At 44.7% G+C, this 26,227-nt stretch overlaps 1 protein-coding gene across 1 annotated transcript in view; it reads right to left on the reverse strand.

Annotated features, from left to right (window-relative positions):
• The window catches only part of Clcn1 (chloride voltage-gated channel 1), a 28,724-nt gene extending 2,922 nt beyond the window's left edge, over positions 1–25,802 (reverse strand). The window contains exons 1-20 of the mRNA XM_036182637.1: positions 25,617–25,802; positions 22,827–22,947; positions 22,277–22,408; positions 21,540–21,668; positions 21,220–21,353; positions 19,931–20,008; positions 18,763–18,841; positions 13,434–13,559; positions 13,032–13,116; positions 12,729–12,830; positions 12,169–12,253; positions 11,782–11,931; positions 6,997–7,066; positions 6,723–6,833; positions 4,313–4,526; positions 3,950–4,083; positions 1,148–1,380; positions 671–791; positions 324–403; positions 92–130 (exon numbers count right to left, since the gene is read on the reverse strand). Of these exons, the coding sequence (XP_036038530.1) occupies positions 92–130; positions 324–403; positions 671–791; positions 1,148–1,380; positions 3,950–4,083; positions 4,313–4,526; positions 6,723–6,833; positions 6,997–7,066; positions 11,782–11,931; positions 12,169–12,253; positions 12,729–12,830; positions 13,032–13,116; positions 13,434–13,559; positions 18,763–18,841; positions 19,931–20,008; positions 21,220–21,353; positions 21,540–21,668; positions 22,277–22,408; positions 22,827–22,947; positions 25,617–25,802 (2,409 nt within the window). The remainder of the gene's footprint in view (positions 1–91; positions 131–323; positions 404–670; positions 792–1,147; positions 1,381–3,949; positions 4,084–4,312; positions 4,527–6,722; positions 6,834–6,996; positions 7,067–11,781; positions 11,932–12,168; positions 12,254–12,728; positions 12,831–13,031; positions 13,117–13,433; positions 13,560–18,762; positions 18,842–19,930; positions 20,009–21,219; positions 21,354–21,539; positions 21,669–22,276; positions 22,409–22,826; positions 22,948–25,616) is intronic.
• Between the last annotated feature and the right edge of the window lie 425 nt (positions 25,803–26,227).

Raw genomic sequence — 26,227 nt, forward strand, 5'->3', positions numbered from 1 at the left:
ACTGCACATTAAGACCCTGTCTCAAAAACACAACAAAAAAAGCAGTACCTTCACTGGATGAAACAATCCATTCCAGGCTGGATTTTCTTACCTCTTCAGGTGACATGTTATCCACTAAGTCCGTTGAATCCTAAGAAAGAAAGACATAGGCCCAAGTTCTTTACCTTTCCTTCTCAGGCTAGTTATAGTTTTCGGTGAAGCAGAAACCATGTCTTCCTGGGCAGGTGAATCCAAGAAGCCACCTTTTCAAACCATCCCCCTTGGTAGGACCTCTGCCCTTCTAAGGACCTGACCCTCCTTCCTCTAGACACATCTTCTCTTACCTGGGCTATTTTCTTCTTTGTCGAGTGAGCTCTGCCCAGTAAGCAGCGTAGCAGACCCTGGAAGATGGATGACCTTTGACCTGAAAGGAAGAGTGAGATGATTGGAGGTGGGGTGACCAGGTGCTTCCAATGGCCCCTGACACTGCGCCACCAAAGAACTGTACTTCCTCTATGCTGTACCTCAGTGGATTCCTTTTTTCTAGCTCTGTTTCAACTCCCTAGGACAGCATCATGGGATTTACCCATTAGAGTCAGCTCTTGCAATCACCTAGCCTTACATCTTACAAGAGTAGCTCTTAGTAAAGGTGAGTCCAAACATAACTCTCAAGACATGCTGAGGTCTTTACCTGCAGGGTCTGGGGCTTCAGGTGCCTGTTTGTGGTTGGGCAGTGGCCCATTAGCTTCTTCAGGGTACGATGGAACAGTAGGAAAGAAAGGAGGTGGAGGAGGAGGAGGAGACAGCGGAAGCTGAAAATAAAATGAAATCATTATCAGTCTCAGAAAAGAGGCTACAGGATACCTTGCTGCCTTTACTAGCGGGTGCCCTGGGAGATCTAACACTATACTGCCCCCCCACACACACACACCCTGGTATTTCTTTTTCCTTCTCAAAACATCACTCAGGCACTGGTCTCTTTTGCACTGGATCCAGTTTGGTCACTTTCTCACTTGTCAGTGTTTCCCTTCCCCTTTCCTTTTTCCCAGCACCTGTCACAGCAAAGCCCAGCCCAGCCCAGCCTGGCTATCACAGGAGAGATATCACTAGCGACCCCTACTGACATTTTCCCTTCTGTCAGCCTCCCTTTTTCTTCTGTCTTGGTTACCTCCGTCTTCCTGGAGAGGTCCTCATCTTCATCCTCATCCACAAAGGCGAAGGACTCAGGTCGACCGCCAGGGTACCACTCTCCAGCCTGCCGTGCTTTGCCATCAAAGGGCAGCTCCGATAACTTGCGAGCCATATCCTGGGCAGCCCTCAACCTTCGCTCTGCACACAGGTGGCGCTGTAGGAGGGACTGCAGTTCTGAGCGTTCCACAGAGCCCAGCAAGATCATCGAATCTGGGGGGTGACAAACGCATCCCTGAGGGCCTGCTCCACACCTGCATGTCTATTAAGTAATGCAGCAGGAGCTCAGTGCCTTTTCTTATTCCAGTTCTTACCTTTTCTTACCCAAAACCTTCTTCTTAAAACTCCTCCAGGGTGGTCTTACTTGATCCCTTTAATCTCATACATTTAGCACTTACAGACCCAACTGGCAGCACGCTAATTGGTGCTAATCTGTATTTATCTGTATGATGCCCTAATATAGTATTTGCAAATATGTAAGCTCACTATTAAAATATGCTGATCACCCTATTCAAAAGTAAAGAAACTTGAGAGACAGTTGTAAGAGGCTGAAACTCAAACACACTCTGAAAGAAGTCTACAAGCAATACTAGCATCAGGTCCTCTATCCTGGAGGAAGTTTCATCCCTTAAAGCACCTAGGCCCTGATAGGATAGGAACAAACTGCTCCCTTTCCAGGAGGCCTTTTATGTGTTTGTACAAATTTCACTACAGTGCTGAACATTTTCTTTAAGTTAACTGCCATATCACTGCATCAAGGGCACTAAGACAGGCCTTACTGTTACAGCTTCATCATCATCATGAAAACTTTGCAGCCCAATGACTGCACCCTTGCTCTAAGGAAGAGCCGTGGCTTCAGAAGCTACTTAGAAGGACTCTGAGCTTAGGGGCAATGTCTGAACTAATGTAGCTTGAGAAATTTGGATACTCAGAATGTCTGAAGTCAAAACTAATATTACTCCTGGCTCCAAATAACTCCTCATGTCTATTTTCTAATGCACTAATTCACAGAGTAGAGAAGGGAGTACTGAATGTCCAGGAATCACTTGGAACTCTAAAATGCAGAGATTATGGTCTCTACCCATAATCTAAGACTACCCAATCTAATGAGAAAGACAGACTACAGTGAGAAGTGACACACAGCAGAGCAAAAGGCCAAAGGCGGGCAGGAAGAATGGTAGATGAAAGGGAAGGTGAAATCAACATTTATGAAAGCCATTTAATTCTCCATGGGGAACAGTTTTCACCCTTCCTTAGGTTGGCCATTAGAGAAATGACAGAATCTAGTTAAGTAGGAGAGGGCCCAAGATTTTCAGTGGACCTACATTGCTTATGAAGTCTCTACTTTTGAAATGGCTTACTGGCCATGATCATATCTGCAATTCTGATGCTAGAGACGCTTCTGCTGTAATTCACAGATGTGCAAAGAACAACACCAAAGTGAGCTGCCTGAAGCTCATGCTCCCAGCTGAAGCTGAGCAAACACTCACCCAGCCTTCTCATTTCGGCCCAAGTAAACAGTGCTCAGTTAGCAGTCTATCTAATGCCACATTGTTTTTGGAATCTTTGCACTTTGTGTGGTGTATCTGCTGTGAAAGTGTCCCCCAGATGCACTGCTGAAGAGTTATCTACAGATCCTAAGCAGGGGAAGGGAAGGCTGTGCTTTTCTTTGTTGAGAAAATACATTAAGTGAGTTCCACTTAGGTAGGATTGTAGGGCTGTTGGCCATGAGTTCAGGGTTAATAAATGAAGAAATGTCTATTAAATAAGGTATCTTAAAACAGAAAACATGGTTATGTATTGACTGCTTGGGGAAAATTCTGTGACCAGAGTCAAGGGACGTAGCTCTGTATTTCCTCTTGGATCATTTTTCTGAAAACTGTTCACTAATTCCAGGCTCATGGAGACTTTAAAATTCATGGCTGTCATGAATAGTCAGAACTGCCTGTGTTTTCTTAATTGGATTTTAACTGCTTTTGTGTACCTGTGTCATGGCTGTGTTTATCATGTCCTAAAGAAAGAGCATGCTTCTTAATTAGTATAAGCTGAGCTTCCCTTAGTAGCTGGAAAGCTCCAAGTTCAGGTCCATCCCTGGGATGGTGAACCCTACTGTCAGCTTACCTAGATTCTGAATCACCCAGGAGACTGGTGAGGCACAGCTCTGGGTGTGTCTACAAGGACATTTCTAGAGATCAAATGGGAGCGGGGAGATCCCTGCTTCACTCTGAATATAGGTAGCACAATCTCATGGCCTTGCATCCCAGAAAAATAGAAGAAAAAAAAAAAAAAGAATGAAGCCAACTGAGCACCAGCTTCTTCTCCTAGGCATCTTGGCCTGCCACAATGCGTGCTGCTCTGTCCCACCATTCTCTCTACCACAGTGGACTGACCTCTGAAACCATGAGCTGAGATAAGCATTTCTCCCTTACTCTGTTTATATTAGGTGTTTCTGTTTGTTTGTTTAGATTTATTTATTTGTTTGTTTGCTTATTTATTATGTATACAGTGTTCTGTCTGCGTGTCTGCCTGCTGGCCAGAAGAGGGCACCAGATCTCATTACAGATGGCTGTGAGCCACCATAAGGTTGCTAGAAATTGAACTCAGGACCTTTGGAAGAGTAGCCGGTGCCCTTAACCGCTGAGCCGTATCTCCAGCTCTATATCAGGTGTTTTAATATCAGTGTTAGAAAGTAGCTAAGGTGACAGTGGTGCCCTCTGCCTCTGGACAACTCTGCTTCGGTCACCAGCTGGGTAGTCAGTCAGCTTCCTTCCTTCCTACTTACCTTTGGAATCAACCAATGGTAAAGTCTTGACTGTGGTGGTCTGGAGTAGGTTTCTCAGTTCCCCATATGTACAAGAAGCTGAAACAAACTTCACATCACGTACCATGATGTCCTCAACAAAGATTGTAAATTTGCTAAGGAGGGAGAAAGCATCCTGGGTTAGCCAACTATCGGCCTATGCTGCTCTTCCTTCTTCCCACAAGGTCAGCCATGCATTCTTTCACTCACAGTGTTTATTAAGTATATGGAAACATGAAAACAATAATTTAAAAAAAAAAGCACTTCCCGATGCTAGCCTTGTTCTTACTGCAGGACCTCCCACATCCCATCATATCTGAACTAATTCTGGCTAGTGGCCCTGACCTGAGCTGGTTCCAACCAAGGTCTGGCAAATAGGGAAGCTTCTTGACCTGGATGATGCTGTCATAGAGAGAGGGCTGCAGACTCTGAGCCACCATGTTGGCCAAGATAACAGCCACCATCATGGGCAGGATGTGAGCAATCTGACCGGTTAATTCGAAGCAAATCACAGCTGTGGAGACTGTGTGTGAGACAGCCCCTGTCAGAGCTGCTGCTCCTGGAATGAGAGGAATGTATTGATGGGTTAGAAGTGTCTTTTCTGGCCTGAGGAATACACGAAGGTACAATGAGAATGATACAGAATAGAAGACAGGACCTCGGTTGGTGCCAACAATCCCAAGATTACTACTTTTCAAGAGTAGGGATGAGAAGGCTGGCCTTTTTGAAAATTATCCATTTGATCTAATTTATATATAACCTTCAGTAAGTCACAAAGTCTATGTACATGGAGAACTTTTCATTTATAATGCAAAGAGAGTGTTATCTTATCCATTCTTCGCTTTTCAAAGTTTGGCTCACTCTCAAGTGAACATTTAAAAAACCAATAATGACATCTTATTTTGAGCCTCGGGTGCTGATGCCAACAGTTCATGAATGAATAGCATGAAATTCAAGAACCTTGTGGACATAGAGCAATGAGGCCTCATTGATCAGAATCCACAGATCCTGACTCTGTTTCTACCATATGAATGATGTTTACTTCCATGAGATACTATGCTCTCATTCACAGAGTGAAAATGTCACTAAATAACTTCTGAAATTCTTACAGATTTAAATCATTATGATTCTATAAGCTCACCAAAGGTATAAGCAATCTAATGTATTTTTATTTTTTTATTTTTTTAAATTTTATTTATTATGTATACAGTATCCTGCCTGCATGTGTCCCTGCATGCCAGAAGAGGGCGCCAGATCTCCTTACAGGTGGTTGTGAGCCACCATGTGGGTGCTGGGAATTGAACTCAGGACCTCTGGAAGAACAGTCAGTGCTCTTAACCTCTGAGCCATCTCTCCAGCCCCCATCTAATGTATTTTTAAATTGTATTCTTATCAACGCAATAGTTACTCATATTTTAATTTTACTTCTTATTGAAATATGAGAGAAATGCCAGCTTGATCTACAGAATGACTCCCAGGACAGCCAGGGCTATGTAAAGAGACCCTGCATGGTGGTTTGAAAGAAAATGGCCCCCATAGGGAGTGGCATTATTAGGAAGTGTGGCTTTGTTGGAGTAGGTATGGTCTTGTTGGAGGACATGTGCCACTGTGGGGGTGGGCTTTGGGGGTCTCCTATGCTCAAGCTACACACATTGTGGTACTCAGTTCACTTCCTGTTGCCTGGGATCAAGAAGTAGAGCTCTCAGCTCCTTCTCCAACACCATGTCTGCCTGCATGCTGCCATGTCCTATCATGATGAAAATGGACTAAGCCTCTGAAACTGTAAGCCATCCCAATTAAATGTTTTCCTCTATAAGAGTTGCCACGGTCATGGTGTCGCTTCACAGTAATAGAAACCCTACCTAAAACACCTTGTCTTAAAAAGAAAAAAAAAAAAGCCCAAAGCTAAAATTAGTAAAATAAAATGATGGAATTATTCATTGGAAGAATACAGGAGAAGGCTTATGTGAAAATATAACAATAAAAGGTCACAAAAGTCTAGTATTGGGAGATATGACCTTAGTTGGAAAAGCACAGAACATTGTTTAGAACACAAACTACATAGTATGTATATACTGGGAAACGTGCACTGTGGAAGATGAGAGATACTTGACAGGCAAGAAGAGAACAGAAGATTGCAATTGATAAGTGAAGCTTTTATAAATGAACTAAGATCAGGCAGTAGAGTGCCATACATAACTCTACCTCAGAAGTCATTTTAGAAGTCCTCATGTTTCTCAGCTCTTACTCCTGTGTTATTAGTCCCTATTAACATGAGCACAGTCTAGTTTGGATGGACTGGGCCCATCACCTGCACTATTGGTTCCTTGATTCTTAGGAAAGAAAGAGCCTAGTAAACATGCAAAGATAATGCAAGGTACCCTATCCTTTTCTTCTTCTTTTTTTTTTTTTTATTTGTTTGTTTTGTTTTGTTTTTTGAGACAGGGTTTCTCTGCGTTGTCTTAGCTATCCTGGAACTCACTTTGTAGACAAGGCTGACACTGAACCATCCTTATTTTCTTATTCAATTCCTATGATCCATTTCCCACAGGCAGAAACTAATGCTTAAAAAAAAAAAAAAAAAGAAACAGTGAGAGGCAGAGCCAAGAGCTGGTTGTTTGAACAAAACTTGAATTAAATAGTGTTGTATTTAAACTAAATTGCTGTACCTTGAAAGAAGATGTATTAGAAGACTTTGATTGCAGGGATTTGGGGTACTCAATGTCTGGTTATAGAGGTTAGAAATATGTCTCACCAATTACTGCATAGCCCCCAGGTAAGATCTTGTAGAGGAAGTCATCAAATAAGATACCCTCAGGGAACAACATGGCCATGATCTCTCCTACCAGCCTTCCAAATGCAGCTCCTAGAGGAAGATAAAAAAGGCAAATATTAATATAAATTTTCTCTGTCTCTATGTTTTCAGCATAATCTGTGTTTAGGCACTAAGACCTCAAACTCCCAGTTTGCTAGCTAGGTTTTTCCTTGTTTTCTCACCACCCACCCAGATTATAGCTATCAACCCTTACCTAGCACAAAAACAGGCATGAAGCCTCCACACGGTATGGGCATAGTGGTGGCCACAATGGACATCCAAAACTAGGATTAAAAAAAAAGAAGAAACATTAGAATATCCTTTTCAAAAGTATCTCCATGCTCCTCTCTCCTCACTGCCCTCCTCCTACTTGCTTCAAGAGTCATAACAGAAATGTCCTGGGATAGCTAACCCTTTTGGAAATCACGTCTATCACCATCCTCCAGAACCTGAAAAACTTGGCACTTTCAGGCTGAGAGATCAACAAAGACATCAGGATAAGAAAGTTCCTCCAGATGGCTAACACAAACCCTTCCAACTTTGAGTGACTATATTTTCCTCTTGGCAATCTAGAACAAGGAAGTCCCAGAGGATCCCTCTTTCACTGTTCCCCAAAGACCCTCACCCAGTGAACTGAGTCAGCCCACTCCACCTCTGTGCAGTAGTCCAAGACACTAAGCTGGAGGATGCTTTTACCTGCTCAGCTGATATTTCTATAACAGAGCCCAGATCAATGTGGCAGACACTTTAAAGTCTACTGAATTTTTGTATGGTTAATTTAGCTTTGATTTGATCATTTACAAAGTCATGGAAAAGGTAAGCCTTACAGAAACCCGAATAGAAGACTGCTCTGCTTGAACCTTTGTCTTTGATATCAAACAACCTTAAACAAGGATCAAAATTTTATCTGGATCCTGGGGACATAATGATACAGTGTATTCTTAGAATCTGTGAGGCCCTGTGTTAAATCCCCAGTTCTGGGGAAAAAAAAAAAAAAAGATCTGTCTTGGCTGTACCACAGGGGCAAACTGAGCACCTGATTAGTCTTTCAATATAACAGAAAAAGAGAAGATATCCAAGGTCAACTTTGCAAGGCATTATTCCAACAGAAATTGGGACAATTATAGTAAAAGCAGTAAGTACACTCTGAGGCAAAGAATGCAGAAGAATTGAGAAATAGAGCAGGACAGGAATAGTGGCTGAACATTAAATATCTATGGAAAAAAATAAAAGTGTGAGATATAGTTTTGAAAGTAATTCCAATGTAAGTTAATCAATCTTAGAAAAGGATTCCAAACTAATTAGGTACAAGATGAAAACAGCTAAGTGTCTAATGGGCTATTAAGATTAAAGTACTTGAAATTCCTTGAATCATGTGTATGATACACTAATGAGAAATAAATTTTTTAATTTTATGAACTTTAGAAAGGATTCTTTTAAGCCAAAGCTGAATCCAAGAGGCTGTGATGAGGACCCTGAGAAAATTTTACTCTAGAAGTGTAAGACAAAACAAAACATCTACTTCATGTCAGAATATGATCATCGAGATAGTTAAGAACTTCAAGTTAAATGTGTAAAATGAAGAGGACACAGACGGACACAGAAGACAGTGAACCTTGTTATGTCTGCCTTCTCTTCAGAGGTACAATGCTCCATAAATGTAGGTAGGAAGGAAGTAAAGAAAGATAATATGTCGATGGAACAATAGTCATGGAAAAACAGTAAAAGATCCAAATGAACACTTCAAAGTAATAATGTTCATGCAGAGAACTTGTTGAAAATGCAGATGAGCAGAGGGTTCTGAAGACTATTCTATCAGACAATTTAGAGGCAGGATCCATGCACCTGTTGCTTTAGCTTGTTAAGTGATGACATTTAACACACTAAGAAGCCTTATGCTCTCATGTACCATCTCTTTAGAATAAGTACATGGGAATCATAAGGGATTCTGTAGGGTTGGGTTATTTGAAAGCTCCAATGATACAGATGATGGGTGATGGATAGGTCTAATTTCAGAGGGTAAAGTAGGTTATCTTCACAGATCAGTGGAACACCTAGATCAAGACCAGGGGGGTACTGAAGTCACAACTCCCATGGTACAAAGTGGGGTGATTGAGATTAGCAAACTTTTTTAGCTATTGGCATATGAAGGGGGAAAAAAAAAAGAGTGATGTGTCACACAAGTAACTTCTAAGATTTTAAAGCTCCTTCTGAAGAGCTGAGAAACTAGAAACCTGTTATCACTGACTTCATTATATTTAGACCCATCACAAGAAGGAATAATATGAAAAGCAGGCAAAAAGCCTTCCACAAAGCTTCAGGGTATGCTGAAACTCAACAACACCAGGCAATGCTGTTAGCCTTATTAAAAGGTAGTGGAGATGTTGGGATTATATTTATGTTCATGGGAAATCTCTTGATTTACAACATGATGATGATACCCTGAAATTGGGAAAACTGGGAAGTAGAATATTCCTTTCACCAATATTATGAAACAGTTGAACCAAGCCTAGGACCTACCCCACTGACACTACTGGAAGGCTACATGGACTAGATTCCAAATCCAATTCCAGAAAAGTAGTTCTAGTCCCTGCTTTGGATTGAACACAATTTGACTGTCTCACAGGATTCTATTTGGAAATTTCATCTCTGTCGTGAGATATGAAGAGGGTGAGGACCTAATCCAGCTCTGGTGCTTAGAAGTGGAGGCTTTTCAAATTCTATAGGATTAGGCAAGACACTAGGGTGAAACGTCAGTGATGGCTTCCTGGCAGCTTTCTGAGGAAAAGAACGGAGGAGATACACACAGACTTGGGTGCTCTTTGTTGCTTACTGTGTGATGTTCTGCACAGCTCAGGACTCTGCTAGCAAGAGCGCCATCACTGGTGTGACCCTGTGATCTTGTTCATAACTGTGAGCCAAAAATACTCTTTTTCCTTATAAGGTAGAGCCTGTCTCAGATATTTAATTACAACAAAAATAGATGGATATAACTACTTTTATATTTTAATTTGGCTACATGTTCTATTTTCACATTTAAAAAAAATAAGAGTACTGTAATGAGTCCAGTGATTAGGCAAAGAAAATGCTGGGAAGCAGTGGCTGGTAAAACTGAATTTGCAGCAAGGAATACTTTTGTAATTAGAAATATTAAAGAATATTGGAGACCTCTTGTAAACTGTTGGGCTTGAAATATAGCCCAGAATGTGTTTCTTTTTCTTATACACTTACAATATGAATGTTCTCTAGGCTGTAATTCAGTGAGAAGTTAATTATAGTGACATACAGATGAGCCCTTCTATATCATCCAAGTGGGGTTCTGAAAATAAGCTTGACTTCGTGAAGATACTTAACAGGAAATCTGGGGATGTGGATAAGGTAAAGAGTAAGTGTTGAAAAACATCTATTTTATTTTTAGAAAACTTTAAAAAATCTTGACATTTTAACAATCTACAAGACCGCAAAGGTAACATACAGCTCAGACCAAGCTGTATCATTACTAGATCATAGGTCCTGAAATACTGTCAAAACATGGAGTGGGTTACTGCAGATGGGATTAGAGACTTGACAGGCAAGTTGCAGTCCATGTGCTTGGCTCATGCTGCAAATCTCAACTTTCAAGAGAGGATAAGTTCAAGACTAGCCTGGGTTACTTTACTCCTCATGTTTCCCCAAAGCTTAACCAGTATAGAAAGCCAGAACTTATAAATTAGAAAAGATGAGACTTATAAATAAAAATCTAGACATCAAATCCCTACCAAGATTCTTAGAATATATTTATGAAAAATTATCACATATATTAAAGGAAGAAACACAAAGGGTAAAATAAACAAAGTGTCCAAAATTTGGATGCTATAGATTCCATTAGTCCACCCTTGGTGAGGTAGGGATGTAGAAATCCACAACAACCCTTGAGACCCTAAGCCTGAGATCTGTGACCTAGTGTGTAAAGCAGTTGGCATTTTTATAATAATATCATTGAAAAGTACATTAACAAACAGCAGCAGAAAACAAGGAAATGTAAAACTAGTCAAAGGCCAATGACCAAGAGTTATGTACTTGGCACATGCTGTTTCATAACATTTATTGGATAAATGATTCACTCTATTATAAGAACAATATCAATATAACAGTGATGTATATTCTTGTACAATACAGAATCACAAAAGCATCATAAATAAGAGCAAGGTATTGAAAAGCACAAGAGTTTAGGCTGGACAGAGATACCTATACATAAGGCATGCTGTTAGTAAATGAGAAATCATCAAAAAGGAAAAAAACAGACAATCATCAGCTGTAATAGGTGTCATAATCAGGTTCAGAAATTAAAAAAAAAAAACCCTTTATACAAGGTAGTAATATGAAGCTTCTACATTTATAATTTGTGATGGGCAGATCTGAAAAAGAAAGGAAGTAAAAGGAATTTACTCTTATTTCCTAATTAGGAAATGTTAGGAAAAACTGTTCTCGTCTAGAAAAATCCTTGGTACTCTCACTTCCTAAGTGGAGAATAATTACATTTGTAAAAATTATTTATAGTCATTAATAATGTTGATTTGGTATTCCTTTACCTTCACATTTCTAGAAAAGAAATGAGAGAGTTGAGTGAAATCACCTAAAAGTGAATAACCACGGAGATTAATTATCTAACACGTGGGAGGAATTTGGTTAATTGGTCTGGGGTTTGTACACAGTTATCTATATTGCTAAACTCTGTCTTGCTCAAATGTACTTGACTGCTTTGATGCCTTAGAGAGCTAACAGGTGGAAGTATGAGAAGGGTTATTGGAGTTAGGGCAAACATCACGAAGTTGACATGCGCGGTGCAGTTAAGCTACATCCTGGTTCATTTTGATAGACAGGCAGTTTGTACTGCGGTTTCCTCACGGTTTCTGTCTACGGTGGACACAGACCAGATGAAGTTCTACCCTTCCTGTACAAGGCCTGGGTTCCTCTACTGAAAACAGAGACACAGAGGGGCTCTCATGGGGCAGAGTACCTTCATGATGAAGAAGAGAAGGATGATGATGACCACGTTGACCTGGGGGTGAATCCACACAGCTGACTGGCCCAGGCTTTGGGGGTCACCTATGTGCTTTACCCATGTATTATTGTCAAACAAGGTACTGATGGCTTCACGGGGCATCAGCTGTGAGGGAAGAAGCAGAGGAGCCAGGTTTTCCAGCAATGTCCTGTACCTCCTGTGTTACAGAACTCACCCCCAGCATCACTAGTCTGGGACTTTTTGGTATTTTCTGCTGGAGAAAGTCTACCCTTGGGCAAAACTCCATAAGCTCCAAGTCTGAGCAGCAGCCCCACCCTTGGCTTAAAGACCTATTCACAGATTCGACCTAACCCCCTGCTCTCAGATGCCCCTAGAGCTGACCTCTCCAGCCATGAATTGACCCATTCCTGGTGGAAAGGTGAGTGAGGCGATGACAAGGGTAACAATTCCAGGATACAGCAGGCGGCTGAAAAAGAAACAGAGTTAACCCTACCCCCCACTCAGCCAGCCCACAATGCATTCACACTCAGCTTCCAAGCTGTTGTTTCCCATAGTCTATTCTTTCAGCCAAGTGTACGTATTCGCTTTGCCAAGAAAGCGATCGCTTGGGAAGAGCCAGCCAGCATGGCTAGCCCCTACCACGGTATCAAAGCTTCCCATAGCTGTGCACAGCAACTCCACAGAAAGCAGTGGCACTCAACCCTTTAATACAGTTTCTCATGTTGTGGTGACCCTCCCATCCATAACATTATTTTCATTGCTACCTCATAACGGTAATTTTGCTATAGTTATGAACTGTAACGCAAATATCTGATAGGCAAGACCTTGACCCAGAGGTTGAGAACCATTGACCGAAAGGACCTAAAGTTCCACCTAAAGAAGGGACTGCTGGGGGAAATCAGAGGTGAGTGGGCAGGACAAGGGGAAGGACAGTGACTCACTGCTTGGCAAGAAACTGGCTGAGAGCCTTGTGCTTTCGGACACCGAGCATGACTTGGCGATGCAGATAAACGAAAACAGCTCCCAAGAACCCACAGCAGATCCTGAGGGTGCAAGATACAAGGCTTGCCGCTCTGACACGCACACTGCAGGGGAGCAAACAAGCCCCTCCCCTCTCTACCAGCTGCCTTGCAGTTCACACCTTTACTCATGCCCTCCACAGCTTGTCCCGGCTCCAGTCCTTCCAGTCCACAACCTCACCCCGGTCCCTGCTCCCCACACCCAGAAAGAGTGATCCCACTGACCCAATGACAGCAAAAGCTGGAAGTTCCTTCAGGTCAAAAGGGAAATCCATTCGGAAATTAGTTCTGAACAGAGCGGTAATGGTGACTGGAGGATGGAAAGGCAAGCATTACAGTGGGAACTCACAGAAAGACACAGGTAGGGCGAGAGAAGTCAGGTTGAAGCGTCGTCTTCTCTTCCTTCAATCCCAACCTCCTCTCTCCCATTTAATTTCCTTTTCTCTACTAGCATCCCCCCTGGTTATTATACTCTCTACACCACGATCTAGCCCTCCCCTATACCCCAGCCGTGGTCTGGCTTCCCAGAGGACACCATCCATTCCTTTTCTGAGGTGCTCTGGTCATTCCTTCTGCCATCTCACCACCATCCCCACTCCACACCACCTCCGCCAGGACCCCGGTTACCAGCATCCTTGTTCCACACCGCCAAGACACGGAACACAAAGGCACTGAATGTGGCTGCAAAGAATCCTCGCCAGTAATTCCGAACAGCAAAGTAGGTAGAGGTGACCTCGATGCTGAACAGCACTCCTGTGGGGCAGGGAGGCAGGTCAGGTGCAAACACTCCCACACCTCCCACTGCTGGGATCTCAGGGGCGTCACCTTAACTGCGAGTCTGGGAAGGGCCAGTGGGCAATGATGCCCTTCTTCCTGTTCTTTGTAAGAAACCACATACATGCCTATGGAAGCGCCCCCCCCCACTCCCACCCCCAGCCCAGACCAGGAATGTGGACCAGTGAGATACAGAGACGATAGGAAACGGATAGGCTCTTAACTCCCTGAACTTCAGGCTCAAGTATCTGTGCACTTAAAGTAAAGAACTAAATGGGGTTCACAACTGTCAAATATCCATGGAGATTTATGGACATTTGAAACAGTTCTGTAGAAATATTAAAAACGAAAGAAAGTTCCAGAGCAGGTGGTGGTCAGTAACATGGCCAAAGAGAGCTCAGGATTTGCATATTCCTCGACACCCCCTTCTTATCTCCCTACTGCCTCCTACATTTTAGGGTAAGTTTATGAGAAATAAGAAAAATAGGATAGGGCATTATGCAAGCCTACAGGATTCAATACTTCAGGAAGAGAAAGCAGAGCCACCCTGATAATGATGATGAATCTTACGAAATGTGACCTCCAAGGACCTAAGCTAGGAGGACGGCCAAGTTGAGGAGACGGTAAACTACAATGCTTAGAAAGGTGAGGGAGATCAAAGGAGGGCTGGCTATCAGTCACTAGTTCTTGTTCTGAGAGGAGATGCTCCAGCAGAAAGGGAGGAGGGGGTGGGACATAGACACTCGGAGTGCTGAGCCAAAGGAAGCAATGCCTATGAAGCCTTGACTGCACCATTGGAAACAACAAAGAGAATCTGTAATCTGTAAGCAAGGGAGTTGATCTTTGATTAGGTCATCAATAACATGACTAAAGCTTGGCTAAGCCTCATCCATAGCAAACAGGAAGACAGAGAACTGAGATAGAGGGGGGGGGGGATGAGGACCAGCCCAAGAGGGGAAAAAAAATGAACGAGGCAAACTTTGTCTTTTTCTTTTTTCCAAGGTGTACATTGTTGGTCTATGCAAGGCTGGCCATTCCCTCCCTTTTCAGACAGCAGCTCACATAATAGGAATTCTCTTCTTCCCATCCTGTATTGAAAAGCCACATCTCTCAAATCCCTCATGACCTCCACTATCCTTTTGGCAGGGGACGTGATTAAGTCACATTGAGCCTATGTACCAAGGAGATGGTAGCTGGGTGCTACTGTCTCCTGGAGCCAAAGCTATGTTTTGGCAGAAGATTTTCCCAATGTCTCCTTGAAAAGCCATCCCCAATCTTCCTTGTCAAGTAGAGACCATCCATTTCTTATCCTGGTATTTCTCATCTTGGTATTTTGGGTTATTCTATTTTCCACTTTCAGATCTAGCTGTCTGTCCACATTGCTGAGTTTCCCTGGATTGGAGGTTCCTTGGAAACTAAGCCCTGGCACAGTGGTGAGCGCCCATTTAGGGCTCAGTGCCTATACTGGGATGGGCAGGAGAGGAGAGGATATGGGGAAGGAAAGAACACAGCAAGGCAATTTCGAAGAATGGAGCCAAGGGTGCTGGAGAGATTGCTCAGCAGTTAAGAGCACTGGCTGTTCTTTCAGAGGACTCAGGTTCAATTCCCAGGACACATTGGCAGCTCACAACTGTCTATAACTCCAGCTCCAGGGAATCTGACACCCTCACACAGACATACATGCAGGAAAAAGCACCAATTCACATAAAATAAAAATAAGTAAATCATGCCAGACAGTGGTGGCACACCTTTAATTCCAGCACCTGGGAGGTGGAAGCAGGAGGATCTTTGTGAGTTCGAGGCCAGTCTGGTCTATAAAGCAGGTTCTAGCACAACCAGTGTCACACAGAGAAACCCTGTCTAGAAAAACCTAAACAAACAAACAAACAAACAAACAAACAGAAAGAATGGAGCCAAGTGATGAAGAGCTAGGCCAGAGTGATGCAGAGCTATGCCAGCCACTCTTTCTGTCCTGCTCTTCAAATCCTAAGGGGAAGAAGTCTGCAGTGGGAATCAGGTGGGCCTCTCTTCTTGCTTTGCCATAATAAAAGTAAAACCAGCTTTACTTTGCCAGGGTGCAATTATCCAACTTATATGTTACAAGTATAAGATGTGCTGCTAAGAGAAAAGAGAGCTTTACAAACATGAACAGCTGCTAGAAACTCTGGTGTCTTAGGTCTAGCATGCTGTTCTCTTCTTCCACTCTGGATTCCTTCTCTAATTTCTCTTCTGGTTCCCATGCCTCTGTCCAGTGAAGGCATTGCTCTTGGTCTCCATCTCCCGTTACTTGCAGACATAATTTCTCTCAATTTCACTTATGCCTGTGGCATTAGCCATGGACACAGGCTACTGATTAGATTTAGCCCAGTTCCTGGATTGTAGACTCATCGACCTAGCTGCCTACTTTATACTATTTGGCCATGCCATAGGAACTTTAAACTCAATATCCTCTAATTAAATTTGTTCTCTCCCCTCCAGACCGAGTTTGCTTCCTGTGCCCTCTTGCATAGTCACTAATATCACTATCTACTGCATTGTCAGGGTTGTGAGCACGGGTGTTGGCACAGAACTCTCTCTCGTATCTTCACATAAAATAAGCCACCAGGCAGCATCAATTTGACTTGATATCACTTGAGTTTCTCAGCCCCCCTCTACCTCCTTTGCTGCCCAGTTCTGTCTGTCATCATCCAGCATCAGGACGATGACAATAGTCTTCTTGTTAATCTTAGATCAATCCTGTTAATCCACAACCAATTCTATCCTGCACACATGTGCCAAAGGGATTGGATGAGCAGGCCGAGCTAACCATGTCACTTCCTTGTTTTAAATCCTTCCGTGGTTTCCCTTCACCCACGACAATACTACACCAAATCAGGCCCGTGAGATGACACAAGTCCTATGACATGGATTCTGCAGAGGGGGCTTGGTGGGAAGTGCTGTTTACAGCTACCCTGGGTGTTCACAATGCATCCCAACATCTCAGATGTTCTCATAAACTTTCCAGTTCATTAGTTTTTAACTTCTTATTTATTCCTCTTTAATCATGCATTTTCTAACCAACTGGAACTCGCAATGGTTTTTTACGCATTACACCTATTAACACCAAGAAGAATTGTGCTCTGTCAAACATATTTGGGCAAATACTACCCTAGAGGATAAAACCTGTATTATTCTGCATGACTTCTGCAGACCTTCATGATTCAGTTCCACTTACCAGTTCTGAGTCACTTCCTATTATACTTTCCCATTCTCCCTAGTACTACTCATTACTGTAAGGGCAGATATTGACTTTGGATCCTGTCCATTCTGTTCGGAATTTCCTTTCCTCCTTGCAGGCTCCTACTTACAAATTACGCCCATGACAAACACTGTCTCTTTCATAAAGCTTCACAGGCTCCCTCAGGCTGCCTTGACAGTTCATTGCACTTTGCCTAGGAATGCCACAGGGTCATTAATTGCCGGTGATGATCTCAGAGTCTTCCTCCCTGAGTCCCTGGAGAGTGCAGCACCAATCCCACTACCAGGCACACAGTGGAAGCAAAAGGGCTTTGGTTGTTTCGACAGGATGCTGAATTATATTCCTTCTATCAGTATAAGGAATTAGGAGTTGCTCCATGTTTTCTTTCAGTTATTCTATATTCGTGAAAAAGAATCAAGCACTGCCACCTGCAGACAGGTTTGTCATTTGCAGCATAATGCAAACAGCCCAAGGATAGCCCCTTTACTTGCAAGTGCTTAACAATTTCTTGCGTCAAGAACAATGCTTTACTGTAACCTTCCTAAGGTGAGATTCCCATCCTTGTCACGAGACCAGAAAGAACCTTTTGACTCCTCATATAAGCTGTAGTCTCAGGAAGAGAAGGCAGGTTCTCTTCACTTTAAAATGTTTCTAACAAAACCAAAACAACCACAAATTCTTCTTTGATTTGGAAGGCTAGAAGGTAAATAAAGGCAGTGTGTGTATAAACATAGGCGCAAATGTGTGACATGCAGAAACACAAACACACTACTATTCACTGGTGGAGGCTAATGATTTTAATGACTAGAGCTGACAACGGAAGTGTAAATGGGATGCCAGGGATGCACATGCATCCTGGATCTCCTTATGCTGCATGATTCCACCATGTGAGAACAGGATATGGGATACGCTGAGGCAAGCCATTTTAGATACCTGGAAAACTCATCTATGAAAAAAAGACTAATTGCCATTTCATCATTGCAAAGAGCCTTCTAGCAGCTGGTTGTTTAAAAAGCACACACCCTTCCTATAACTGTATTTCTTCAGTTATCAACATGGAATTTCATCATCAGTGATTTCAATGAATGAGTCATATAATCCCTGCCCTGTTAACATAGACACAGCTCAGTTCTGACAAGGAAGTAACAGGTCTTCCTTTTGTGACTATGTCCTGTCATTAATAACCCATGATAAAAGGAAGTGCGAATGGAGGGTAGGTTGCGGGGAGTGGGGGAGGGGGCAAGAGGAACAAGGAGAGGAGGACCTGTGATTGGTGTGTAAAATGAATAGAAAATGTCTTAATAATAATTTAAAAATTCAGCCATGTGGCAGGATAAAGAATTAACTTACACACACACACATACATTAACCCATGATAACATTACTATTCTCCTTAAATGGATAGAAAGAGCTACGCCCACATGTAAATTGCTGGCATATCAAGAAACAACTTTCTTTAAAGCTCCCATAAGTACTTCTCATTCTAAAGTTCACCATTAATCTATCACAGTCTACCAAAACCCTAGTGTCGTTAATCAAACACAACAAGAGGTAAGTTTTCCCCCGGAGAAGGCAGTACAGAAAATCTCCTGCTACAGAACAGTATGTGCCAGGCAAAGGTACTGGCAATACAAAAAGGCTTTAGCTTAAGTGGGGCCAGGAGAACTGCTGGGGGCCTAATCGCTGGCTCTGTAGTTGCTACCAACACTTCTCTTCCAGTCACTGGTCTTTCCATAATGCAGTTCTATCAAACCGCACTCACAGCGTTAGGTGGGAATCCATGTAAAATGGTTAGAACAAGGCTAGAAGCATATGCTACCTAAGAGTAGCTGTTCTTGTTATGGTGGAAACAGTTAGTCCAAGCTCTTGGTGAAGCTCACAAGAACTAGCTGTTGAGCAAGACAAGGCAAATGGGCCCATGCACTGGGGATGGGACAGACTTGCCTCCAAGTGGTGTTCCAAAACAGCAGCCGACCCCCACAGCACAGCCCACTGTCAGGATGTCAGTGTAATAGTATGGCTGCTACTAGGGAGAGACAGACAGACGGACAGACAGACAGACAGGTAGGAGGAGAAGGGCAGGGCAGAGAGAAGGGGGAGAATAAGTAGGGATGGAAAACAAAGAAGAATGAGAGGCCTACATCACAGGAATGCACATGGTCCCATCATCCCTGTGGTTCCCAGGCCAGGAGAAACTGAATGAGTTTGGCAACCAAGAAGTGACCTTATACTCTCAAGGCCAACAATCGAAAACCAACTAAGGGAAACGTTAAGTAAATAGATAGCAGGCAGGCAAATGAACAGCTAATGACCAAAACAAAGAGTGGCGGAGGATAAGTAGCAAGAGGCAGGTAAGGACTTCACCCCAATAGAAAAGTAGTAGAAACACCTGCAGAAGAGAGCAGCAGTGGCAAAAGAACACTCAGCTCTTCAGCAGAAAGGCATGGGTCCCTGGAGACCACAGGCAACAGTCAAGTCACTCCCTGGATGCCCACCCATCAATCAGTCCCTTCAGTGAGCATGGCCCCTCTACCCAAAAGCTACAGCAGACACCCACCCACCCCTCCAAGTCTGGCTCAGGCAACCCAGGTAGGGAGGAAGTGAAACTTGCCTCCAACAGGGGCTGCAAAGCAGCATCCCACGCCCACTGCACAGGCTGGCACCAGGAGATCAAGCTGCCCAGGCACGGTCTGCAACAGAGAAGCACGGCGGGCAAGGCAGGTGGGACAGAAGGGCAGAATGTAAACCAGGGTGGATGGGTGTCAGGAGCCACAGAAGGATGGGGCAGCACAGGAGGGAATGTGGAGAGAAACCGACACAGTCCATGTGGGTAAGAGGGTGACATGGGGCAGGCCTGGCTCAGGTCACCATAGAGGGGCACAGATCAGGAAGGGCTAGACACTAGGAAGACAGACAGAAGCTGGACAGAGGGGATGCTATGGCTAGGATCAGCAGGCACGGACATGGAGAACGGCAGCATGGGTTAGTGAGATGCCGCCTTCAGCTCCAAGGCCAGCCCAGAGCAGGCAACCCTCCTCCCCTGCTCTCTGCACACACTGAGGGCTTCCTTCAACCAAGCAGGCCCTGCTGTGCGGTACTGCCTCACCCTTACCTCATAGACACCACAGAACACGGACATAAACTTGCTCAGGACAGCAGCACAGATGCTGGCAATGTGAACAAAGGGACCCTGGAAGAGAACAGGAGAGCCAGGGAGCAGGGATGGAGGAGAAGCATGGAAACTCCATTGAACCAGAATTCCTGCTCCAGGCCCTGGGCTAGGTGAAAGAGAGAAGGCAGACAAGAGCTCTGCCCTAAAGGAGCCTAATCCCAGGGAGGAAGAGATGATGAATCAGTGTGTTTTCAGATAATGCCAGGGCTAGGAAGCCAACAAAAAGGAGTAAGGTAAAAAGAGGTAGGGTGGGGAGGAGAAGGTGTCCTTCCCTGGCCAGTCACCACCCGAGTTAGTGCCTTGAGTGATAATTACATGAGGGAGTCTCATGGGCGTCAGAGGGCAAGTGTTCTCGGCAGAGGGAATAGCAAACGCAGGGGTCCTGACTGGGACAAGCATGACATGGTAGACATATGGAAAAAGCCTTGTCATCCAAGCACAGGGAAGCAGGCAGGTGGTGAGGCTGGAGACCCAGACAGACAGGAAGAGGTGGATCTGCCTGGGGCTGGTCAGCTGTTGGGAGGAGTGCAGATCTTATATTGATACAGAAGGTTCATGGGATGATATTGAGTAGAGGTCAGTTGTGTCCAGTTCTGTTCTGTTTTGAAAGATGCTTTGGCTGCTGTGCAGAATTTTGATGGTAGAGGGCAAGTGTGCACACAAGGCGTTTAATGAGCCTAGCTGTCACCTTGAAGAAAGAAGTCTCATTCTAGGTCTCAATTTTCTCATGTCAAAATAAGAGGAAACCCAAGGGCTGTGCTGATGAGGCTAGCCTGGGATACATTTAAGTTTCAGGTGAGCCTGAGCTACAAGATGAGACTATCTCAAACAAGCAAATAACTAAACACCAAACAAAAATAGGTAATAAATGAATGAAAAATAAATTGGATAAGGAGATTGGTTCAGGTGAGGTAGAGGACAGACATCTTCTAGAGACATTCTGGTTGTCATAACTGCGCCCTGCTACCAGCATCTATAGTTAGAAGCCAGGGATAATCCTAGCATCCCACAGGGCACAGAGCAACATCCCTTTTCCCAGCAGAGTTTTCCAGTCCCAACCCATACTTGTGTCCAGATTCAGGGTCTCCCCAACTTTAACAGTCTGTCATCAACTACAGGGTGAGGAATGAGGGTGAGGAACGACCAAGGCTTCCCCCTTGTTACTGCCCTTTGGCCCTGGCTGAGTCTAGTCAGCTCTGCCGGCCCTTCCCTCAGCAATGCAGACCTACCTCTTTCCCCACAGGGATGCCACTGCCCAGCCCAGCTGTCAAGGCCACCACCTTGGCTACAAAGGCCTTGAGTGTGAGGTACTCCTTCAAGACAACACCACGAAGAATTGTCTTCATCTCAGGAATTCCAGAGCCTAAAAGGGTTTAAAAAAAAAAAGGATAATGTACAGGTTCGAGCTAGAGTTTAAATGGGAGAGGAAAGCAGAACTGGAGAAGGAGATAACTATGGTGAAGCCTCAAAGGAGTCTGGAGGAAGGAGGGAGTTCAGAGTGGGAGGTCTGTAAGAAACCAGACTCCATCATCTTACAGAAAGCACTCACCTACAGCCTGGGGAGAGATGAGCTGGCAAAAGAGGGCACTGAAGAGGATGAGGATAAGTGGGAAGGTGACCCAGGCCAGGTACTGCAGAGGAAGGCTGGGCTGCATCTGGGCATAGGTCCACTTGTAGGCTGTAGGAACACGAACACAAAACCTGGGACAGTCAAGGTCTAGGAAAGGTTGACAGTGAGACCATCTCACCACCACCCTCACATTCACACCACCAGATAGCATGCCAGCTTGCTCTCATGCCCTGGGCATCTTATTTGCCTGGCCCCAGGGCATTCCTTTCACTGTACAAGTAGGAACTCTGAGTTGAGGGACGTGGCTATCTGTCCAAGTTCCCTCTGGCAAAGGTATCTATGTGGTGGCTGTGGTGCGTGTCACTGTTGAGTAAGAGGATGTAGCACTTGGCTATAGGCCAGAGGGTGACCACTGACAATTGAAAGGGACTCCTGAGACTTGGAGATTTCAGAGATGAAACTAGGAGGAACCCCGGGAAAGCTACCCAAGTCAGTCAGCCTGTCTAAGGGGCACTCAGAGCTTGGGTGGCAGTCGTCAGGAAAGGCCTACATGGTGATCTGGTTCTCAATTAGTTTAGTTTTATCTGGAGTCAAAGTCATACCTGACCACCCATGCAACATGCTCATCCCAAACACACCTGGGCTACCAGAGGCAAGAACTCAGAAACAGCTTCAATATGGAGAAGGTAGAGGGCAGCAGTCCAGGGAGAACCTACCCTGAAGGCTCTTGGCACTAACATAGTCCATGCACCAGCTGACTAGGGCCATCAATAGGCCCAGGAGCACAAGAAAGATCCAGTCTTCCCCCAGCTTCCTTCTGACCATGCGTCCCAGGCGGTGGACACAATCTAGGAAGAGGGAAGGGTAAACAAGTGGGGAAAGAGCTCTCTAGTCACTTCTTGGGGAGCAAGCTGAGAAGGGGAGATGGTAGCCCTCTCTGTATTAGTCATTGGGCATCTCTTCACGTCTCTGCCTATCCTGCTGGGAAGTACTATAACCATCCTCCCCGTGAATACATGAATTTCTATGTAAAACTCATTTCTTTCCTTTGGGAAAGAAGAAACAAGGCAAAGTACTAAGGAGGTGGAGGGGAGGTGTCTTTTGCTTACTCAGAAGAGGGCATTGGTATGTGAGGTGTGTGTGTGTGTGTGTGTGTGTGTGTGTGTGTGTGTGTGTGTGTTGGGAGATGTGTGATGAGACATTCAAGTTAATCTCTCAACCCTGTACCTCCTATTCCAGATTCCTTTAATTCTCAGTCCTCATCACCTTGACATTTAGAATAGTGGTCCTCATCCAAGGTGTCCACGGTAGAACTGGATCCCATCTTCTTGGGCATCCCCATGTCTTGTTCCTTACATGAGTATTTTTCTTTGTGATGGCCATATATCTGTATGAGTGAAGAATGGTCAGTGCCTATATCGTTGAAGAATCAGAAAGAATACAGAAGACATCACAGAGACTTAGATTTGCAGAGAAGAGGGAATGGGTTTTGAATCTAGACATTGAAGGCTGCTGCAGCGTACTTCAAGCTCGTCCCGTCTCACATCTTTACTGTCCGTTCACACATGTCTGTTTTCCATTTGTTGTCCGACCCTGTTTCTGTTCCACCATTTTCTCCCAAACCAGGCACATCTTGATCCATAGTAGCTTTATCAAGGAAGTTAACTTATTCTTGGAAGTGAAGGTACTAAGGACTGTCAGGAATCATACATCCATATCATGCAGGCATTTCATGTGTCACCCTGTGTTCCTCATGTCTCTATATTTTCCTAGTACCTCTGCATTTGACCTCCCACCTCAGGATCCCAAATTAGACACAGAGAGGCTGTATGAACCTAGCTAGCAATGGCCTTTATGTTTTTACAGGGCCGGATGGTGGCCGCTTGCATTTTGCCTTGGTATGCTTGTCTGCCTGGAGACACTCAGCTTCCTTACTGAAGTTGTACAAAGTCCATCCAGCTCACATTCCAGAGCTTGTAGACACAAACAGGAACTGGGCTCAGAAAGGCAAGTTAATGTACTTCCCAAAGTACCCTAACTGGGTTCTACCAACAAGTGAAGGGTCCCCCCACCTCCGTTAGCATTTGTGCCATGAAGGATTTAAGAGTGTTAATCATTTCATGCTGGACCCACACACCCTCTACCAACTCATTCTCTGGGGCCAGGGTCAGGCCAGGCCATGTGGCTCATTCTGGGAGAGCCCGGGTAGAAGAGATCTCATTTCACAATATGAGTGGCAGTTTGATGTTTCAGTCCTGAGCAGGCACATACTAAGTATCCTGCTCATGAGGTTAGTGACTGAGGGAAGCAGCATTTCTCTTCAAACTCTGCCTATGATCCAGAGATTAAAAAATACTTCCAGCTGGGCATAGGGGTGCACACTTTTAGTCCCAGCACTCAGGAGGCAGAGACTTTGTGAGTTTGAAGCCAACCTGGTCTACATAGGAAGTTCATACACAGTACGATCTCATCTCAAAACCAAACACAACAAACCAGAAAATATTTCCCTTGAAGATCAACTATTGGGGCTGCCTAAGCACTCTGAGTTGTGGACGGGGAGAAATGAGGAAACAGCATGCTCTCTTCCAACACTCTGGCTGAGAAAACACTGTAAGAGCCAGATGTATTCTGCTGGTCCAACAGTAACCACCACACTATGGCAGGTTTGGAGGGGGGCGAGAAATCAAAACCCAAATGTACAAGTGATGGAATGTCAGCAAAGTGTAGAGAGTCCTCTAGTGTGTGCAGGGCTAAGGGTGGGAATGGAGGACAGAACCATCTTGACACAATGCTGATGACTGTGGACCCTGGGAGCTCATTACACCCTCCTACTTTATGTGTAAGTCTGTAGTCTTTGCTCCCAAGCAGGACAAACCCTGCTCCCAAACTAACTTGCCATTCTTTCCTACACAGCGCATCAGTTCTTTTAGCCAAGTATCCTGTCACCAGAAGGGGCTCTAACTAGCCAGGTGTCGGTGGTGCACACCTTTAATCCCAGCACTTGGTTGGCAGAGGCAGGTGGATCTCTGTGAGTTCAAGGCCAGCCTGGTCTACAGAGTGAGTTCCAGGACAACCATTGTTACACAGAGAAACCCCAATCTTTAAAAAAATAAAAAATGCCCTAACTGCACCTTTGCTCAAGTGGTCAGCCTGCCTTCTCCAGAAATGTGGCACTAGGGTGAGAATGAGCTGGCTTTGACATTTATATCCTGCTCTTCAACACACCTCCCTCCCCACTGGGACCTACCCTTAGCAATTGCTCAGAGAACGATCCTCAAGACCCTGTGCTGACACCACCCATACAGCCCACCTCCAGGTTCCCAGCCTGACTGTCAGCAACACGCTGTTGAAGTCTGATCTCTTTCCCTCAAGACTCTTTCCATTCTGTCCCATTCTCCATGCTTGTAGTTAAGAGGCACACTTACGTACATTAATAGTGACTTTTAAATCTCCCAAGGTAATTTCACCTTTCCTGTCTTGTGCCCATCCCCATTTCTCTTCTTTTAGTTGTCCATATACCACTGATCCCCCACCCCATGGTAATTGCCCCAGGACATAGCTCTGCAATTTCCTAAGTATCTTACGTTTCATAGGAATCTTAAATTGTTTTATAATTAATGTGTGTGTGTGTGTGTGTGTGTGTGTGTGTGTGCGCGCGCTCACGCGCGTATCCTACAGGGCATTCACTGAGTGAAGAAACCCCATGCTGTCTGCATGTAGGTGAGGGTAGAGGAGATCCTCATAGCATTTACAGTTCCTACAAGAACCATTCTGGTTACGTAAGCATGTAAGCACGCATTCTTCATGTTAGTGTGGCTCTGCTGGTTCCCCACACGGTTCGAATATTCTGCTAGTAAAGGCTATTTGAAAGTGCACGAAATTCTTAAGTAAATACACGAAACCCAGATCTTTAAAAGGCTTTCATATTTTGAACATATTTACCATTTAATTTTCAAAATAAATGCCATTCCCCCTTCTCACCTAACTCCCAATTCCCACCAATCCTTGTGGCCCCGCTGACACCTGCCTGCCGTTTCCCTCCCGCCCAGACTTTACCTGTGTTGGGTGGGCATTGTGCCTGGGACCCACGTCCTTTCTGGGCCGGTGCTGAAGGCCCCCATTCTCTGAGGGCAGTCCATAGCTGGTACAATGCTCAAAGGGCATGTACTGGTACTGGGGGGCACTGCCCCACCAGCTTTGCTCACCCCCATGCTGCTGGGAGTAGGACTGGGACCGCTCCATGTGTCCTGCCCCAACCCCCAGCCAGGCCTTGGCCTGCTCGCTCTCCCCCCAGCAGCTCCTTAAGCCTCTGCTTTTGCCTGTCCCCAAGGCGTCTGGGGCACCATGCCCACCTCCAGCTATTTATAGCTATCACTCCATCACATGACACCCCCCCTCCCCTCACACTGCCACATCTGATCCTCCTGGGGTCAAAGCAGGTGTGAGTGCAGTGTGGGGGGTGGGGTTAGGCTGAAAACCTATGGGACTGTCCAACAGGGAATTCCCTCTGCGAGCCAGAAGTATTGTCCCTTCCCTAGGAGGCTCACAGCTCTAGGTCACTAGTCCCTCTATAAATATCATTAGGACTACGATGAAAAATTTCCTAGTGCAATTTCTAGGCTGAGTGTAGAACTGAGTATAGAACGTCCATGAATACCTCATGGGAG

This window comes from Onychomys torridus, chromosome 3, assembly GCF_903995425.1.
Source record: "Onychomys torridus chromosome 3, mOncTor1.1, whole genome shotgun sequence".
Classification (NCBI taxonomy): domain Eukaryota; kingdom Metazoa; phylum Chordata; class Mammalia; order Rodentia; family Cricetidae; genus Onychomys; species Onychomys torridus.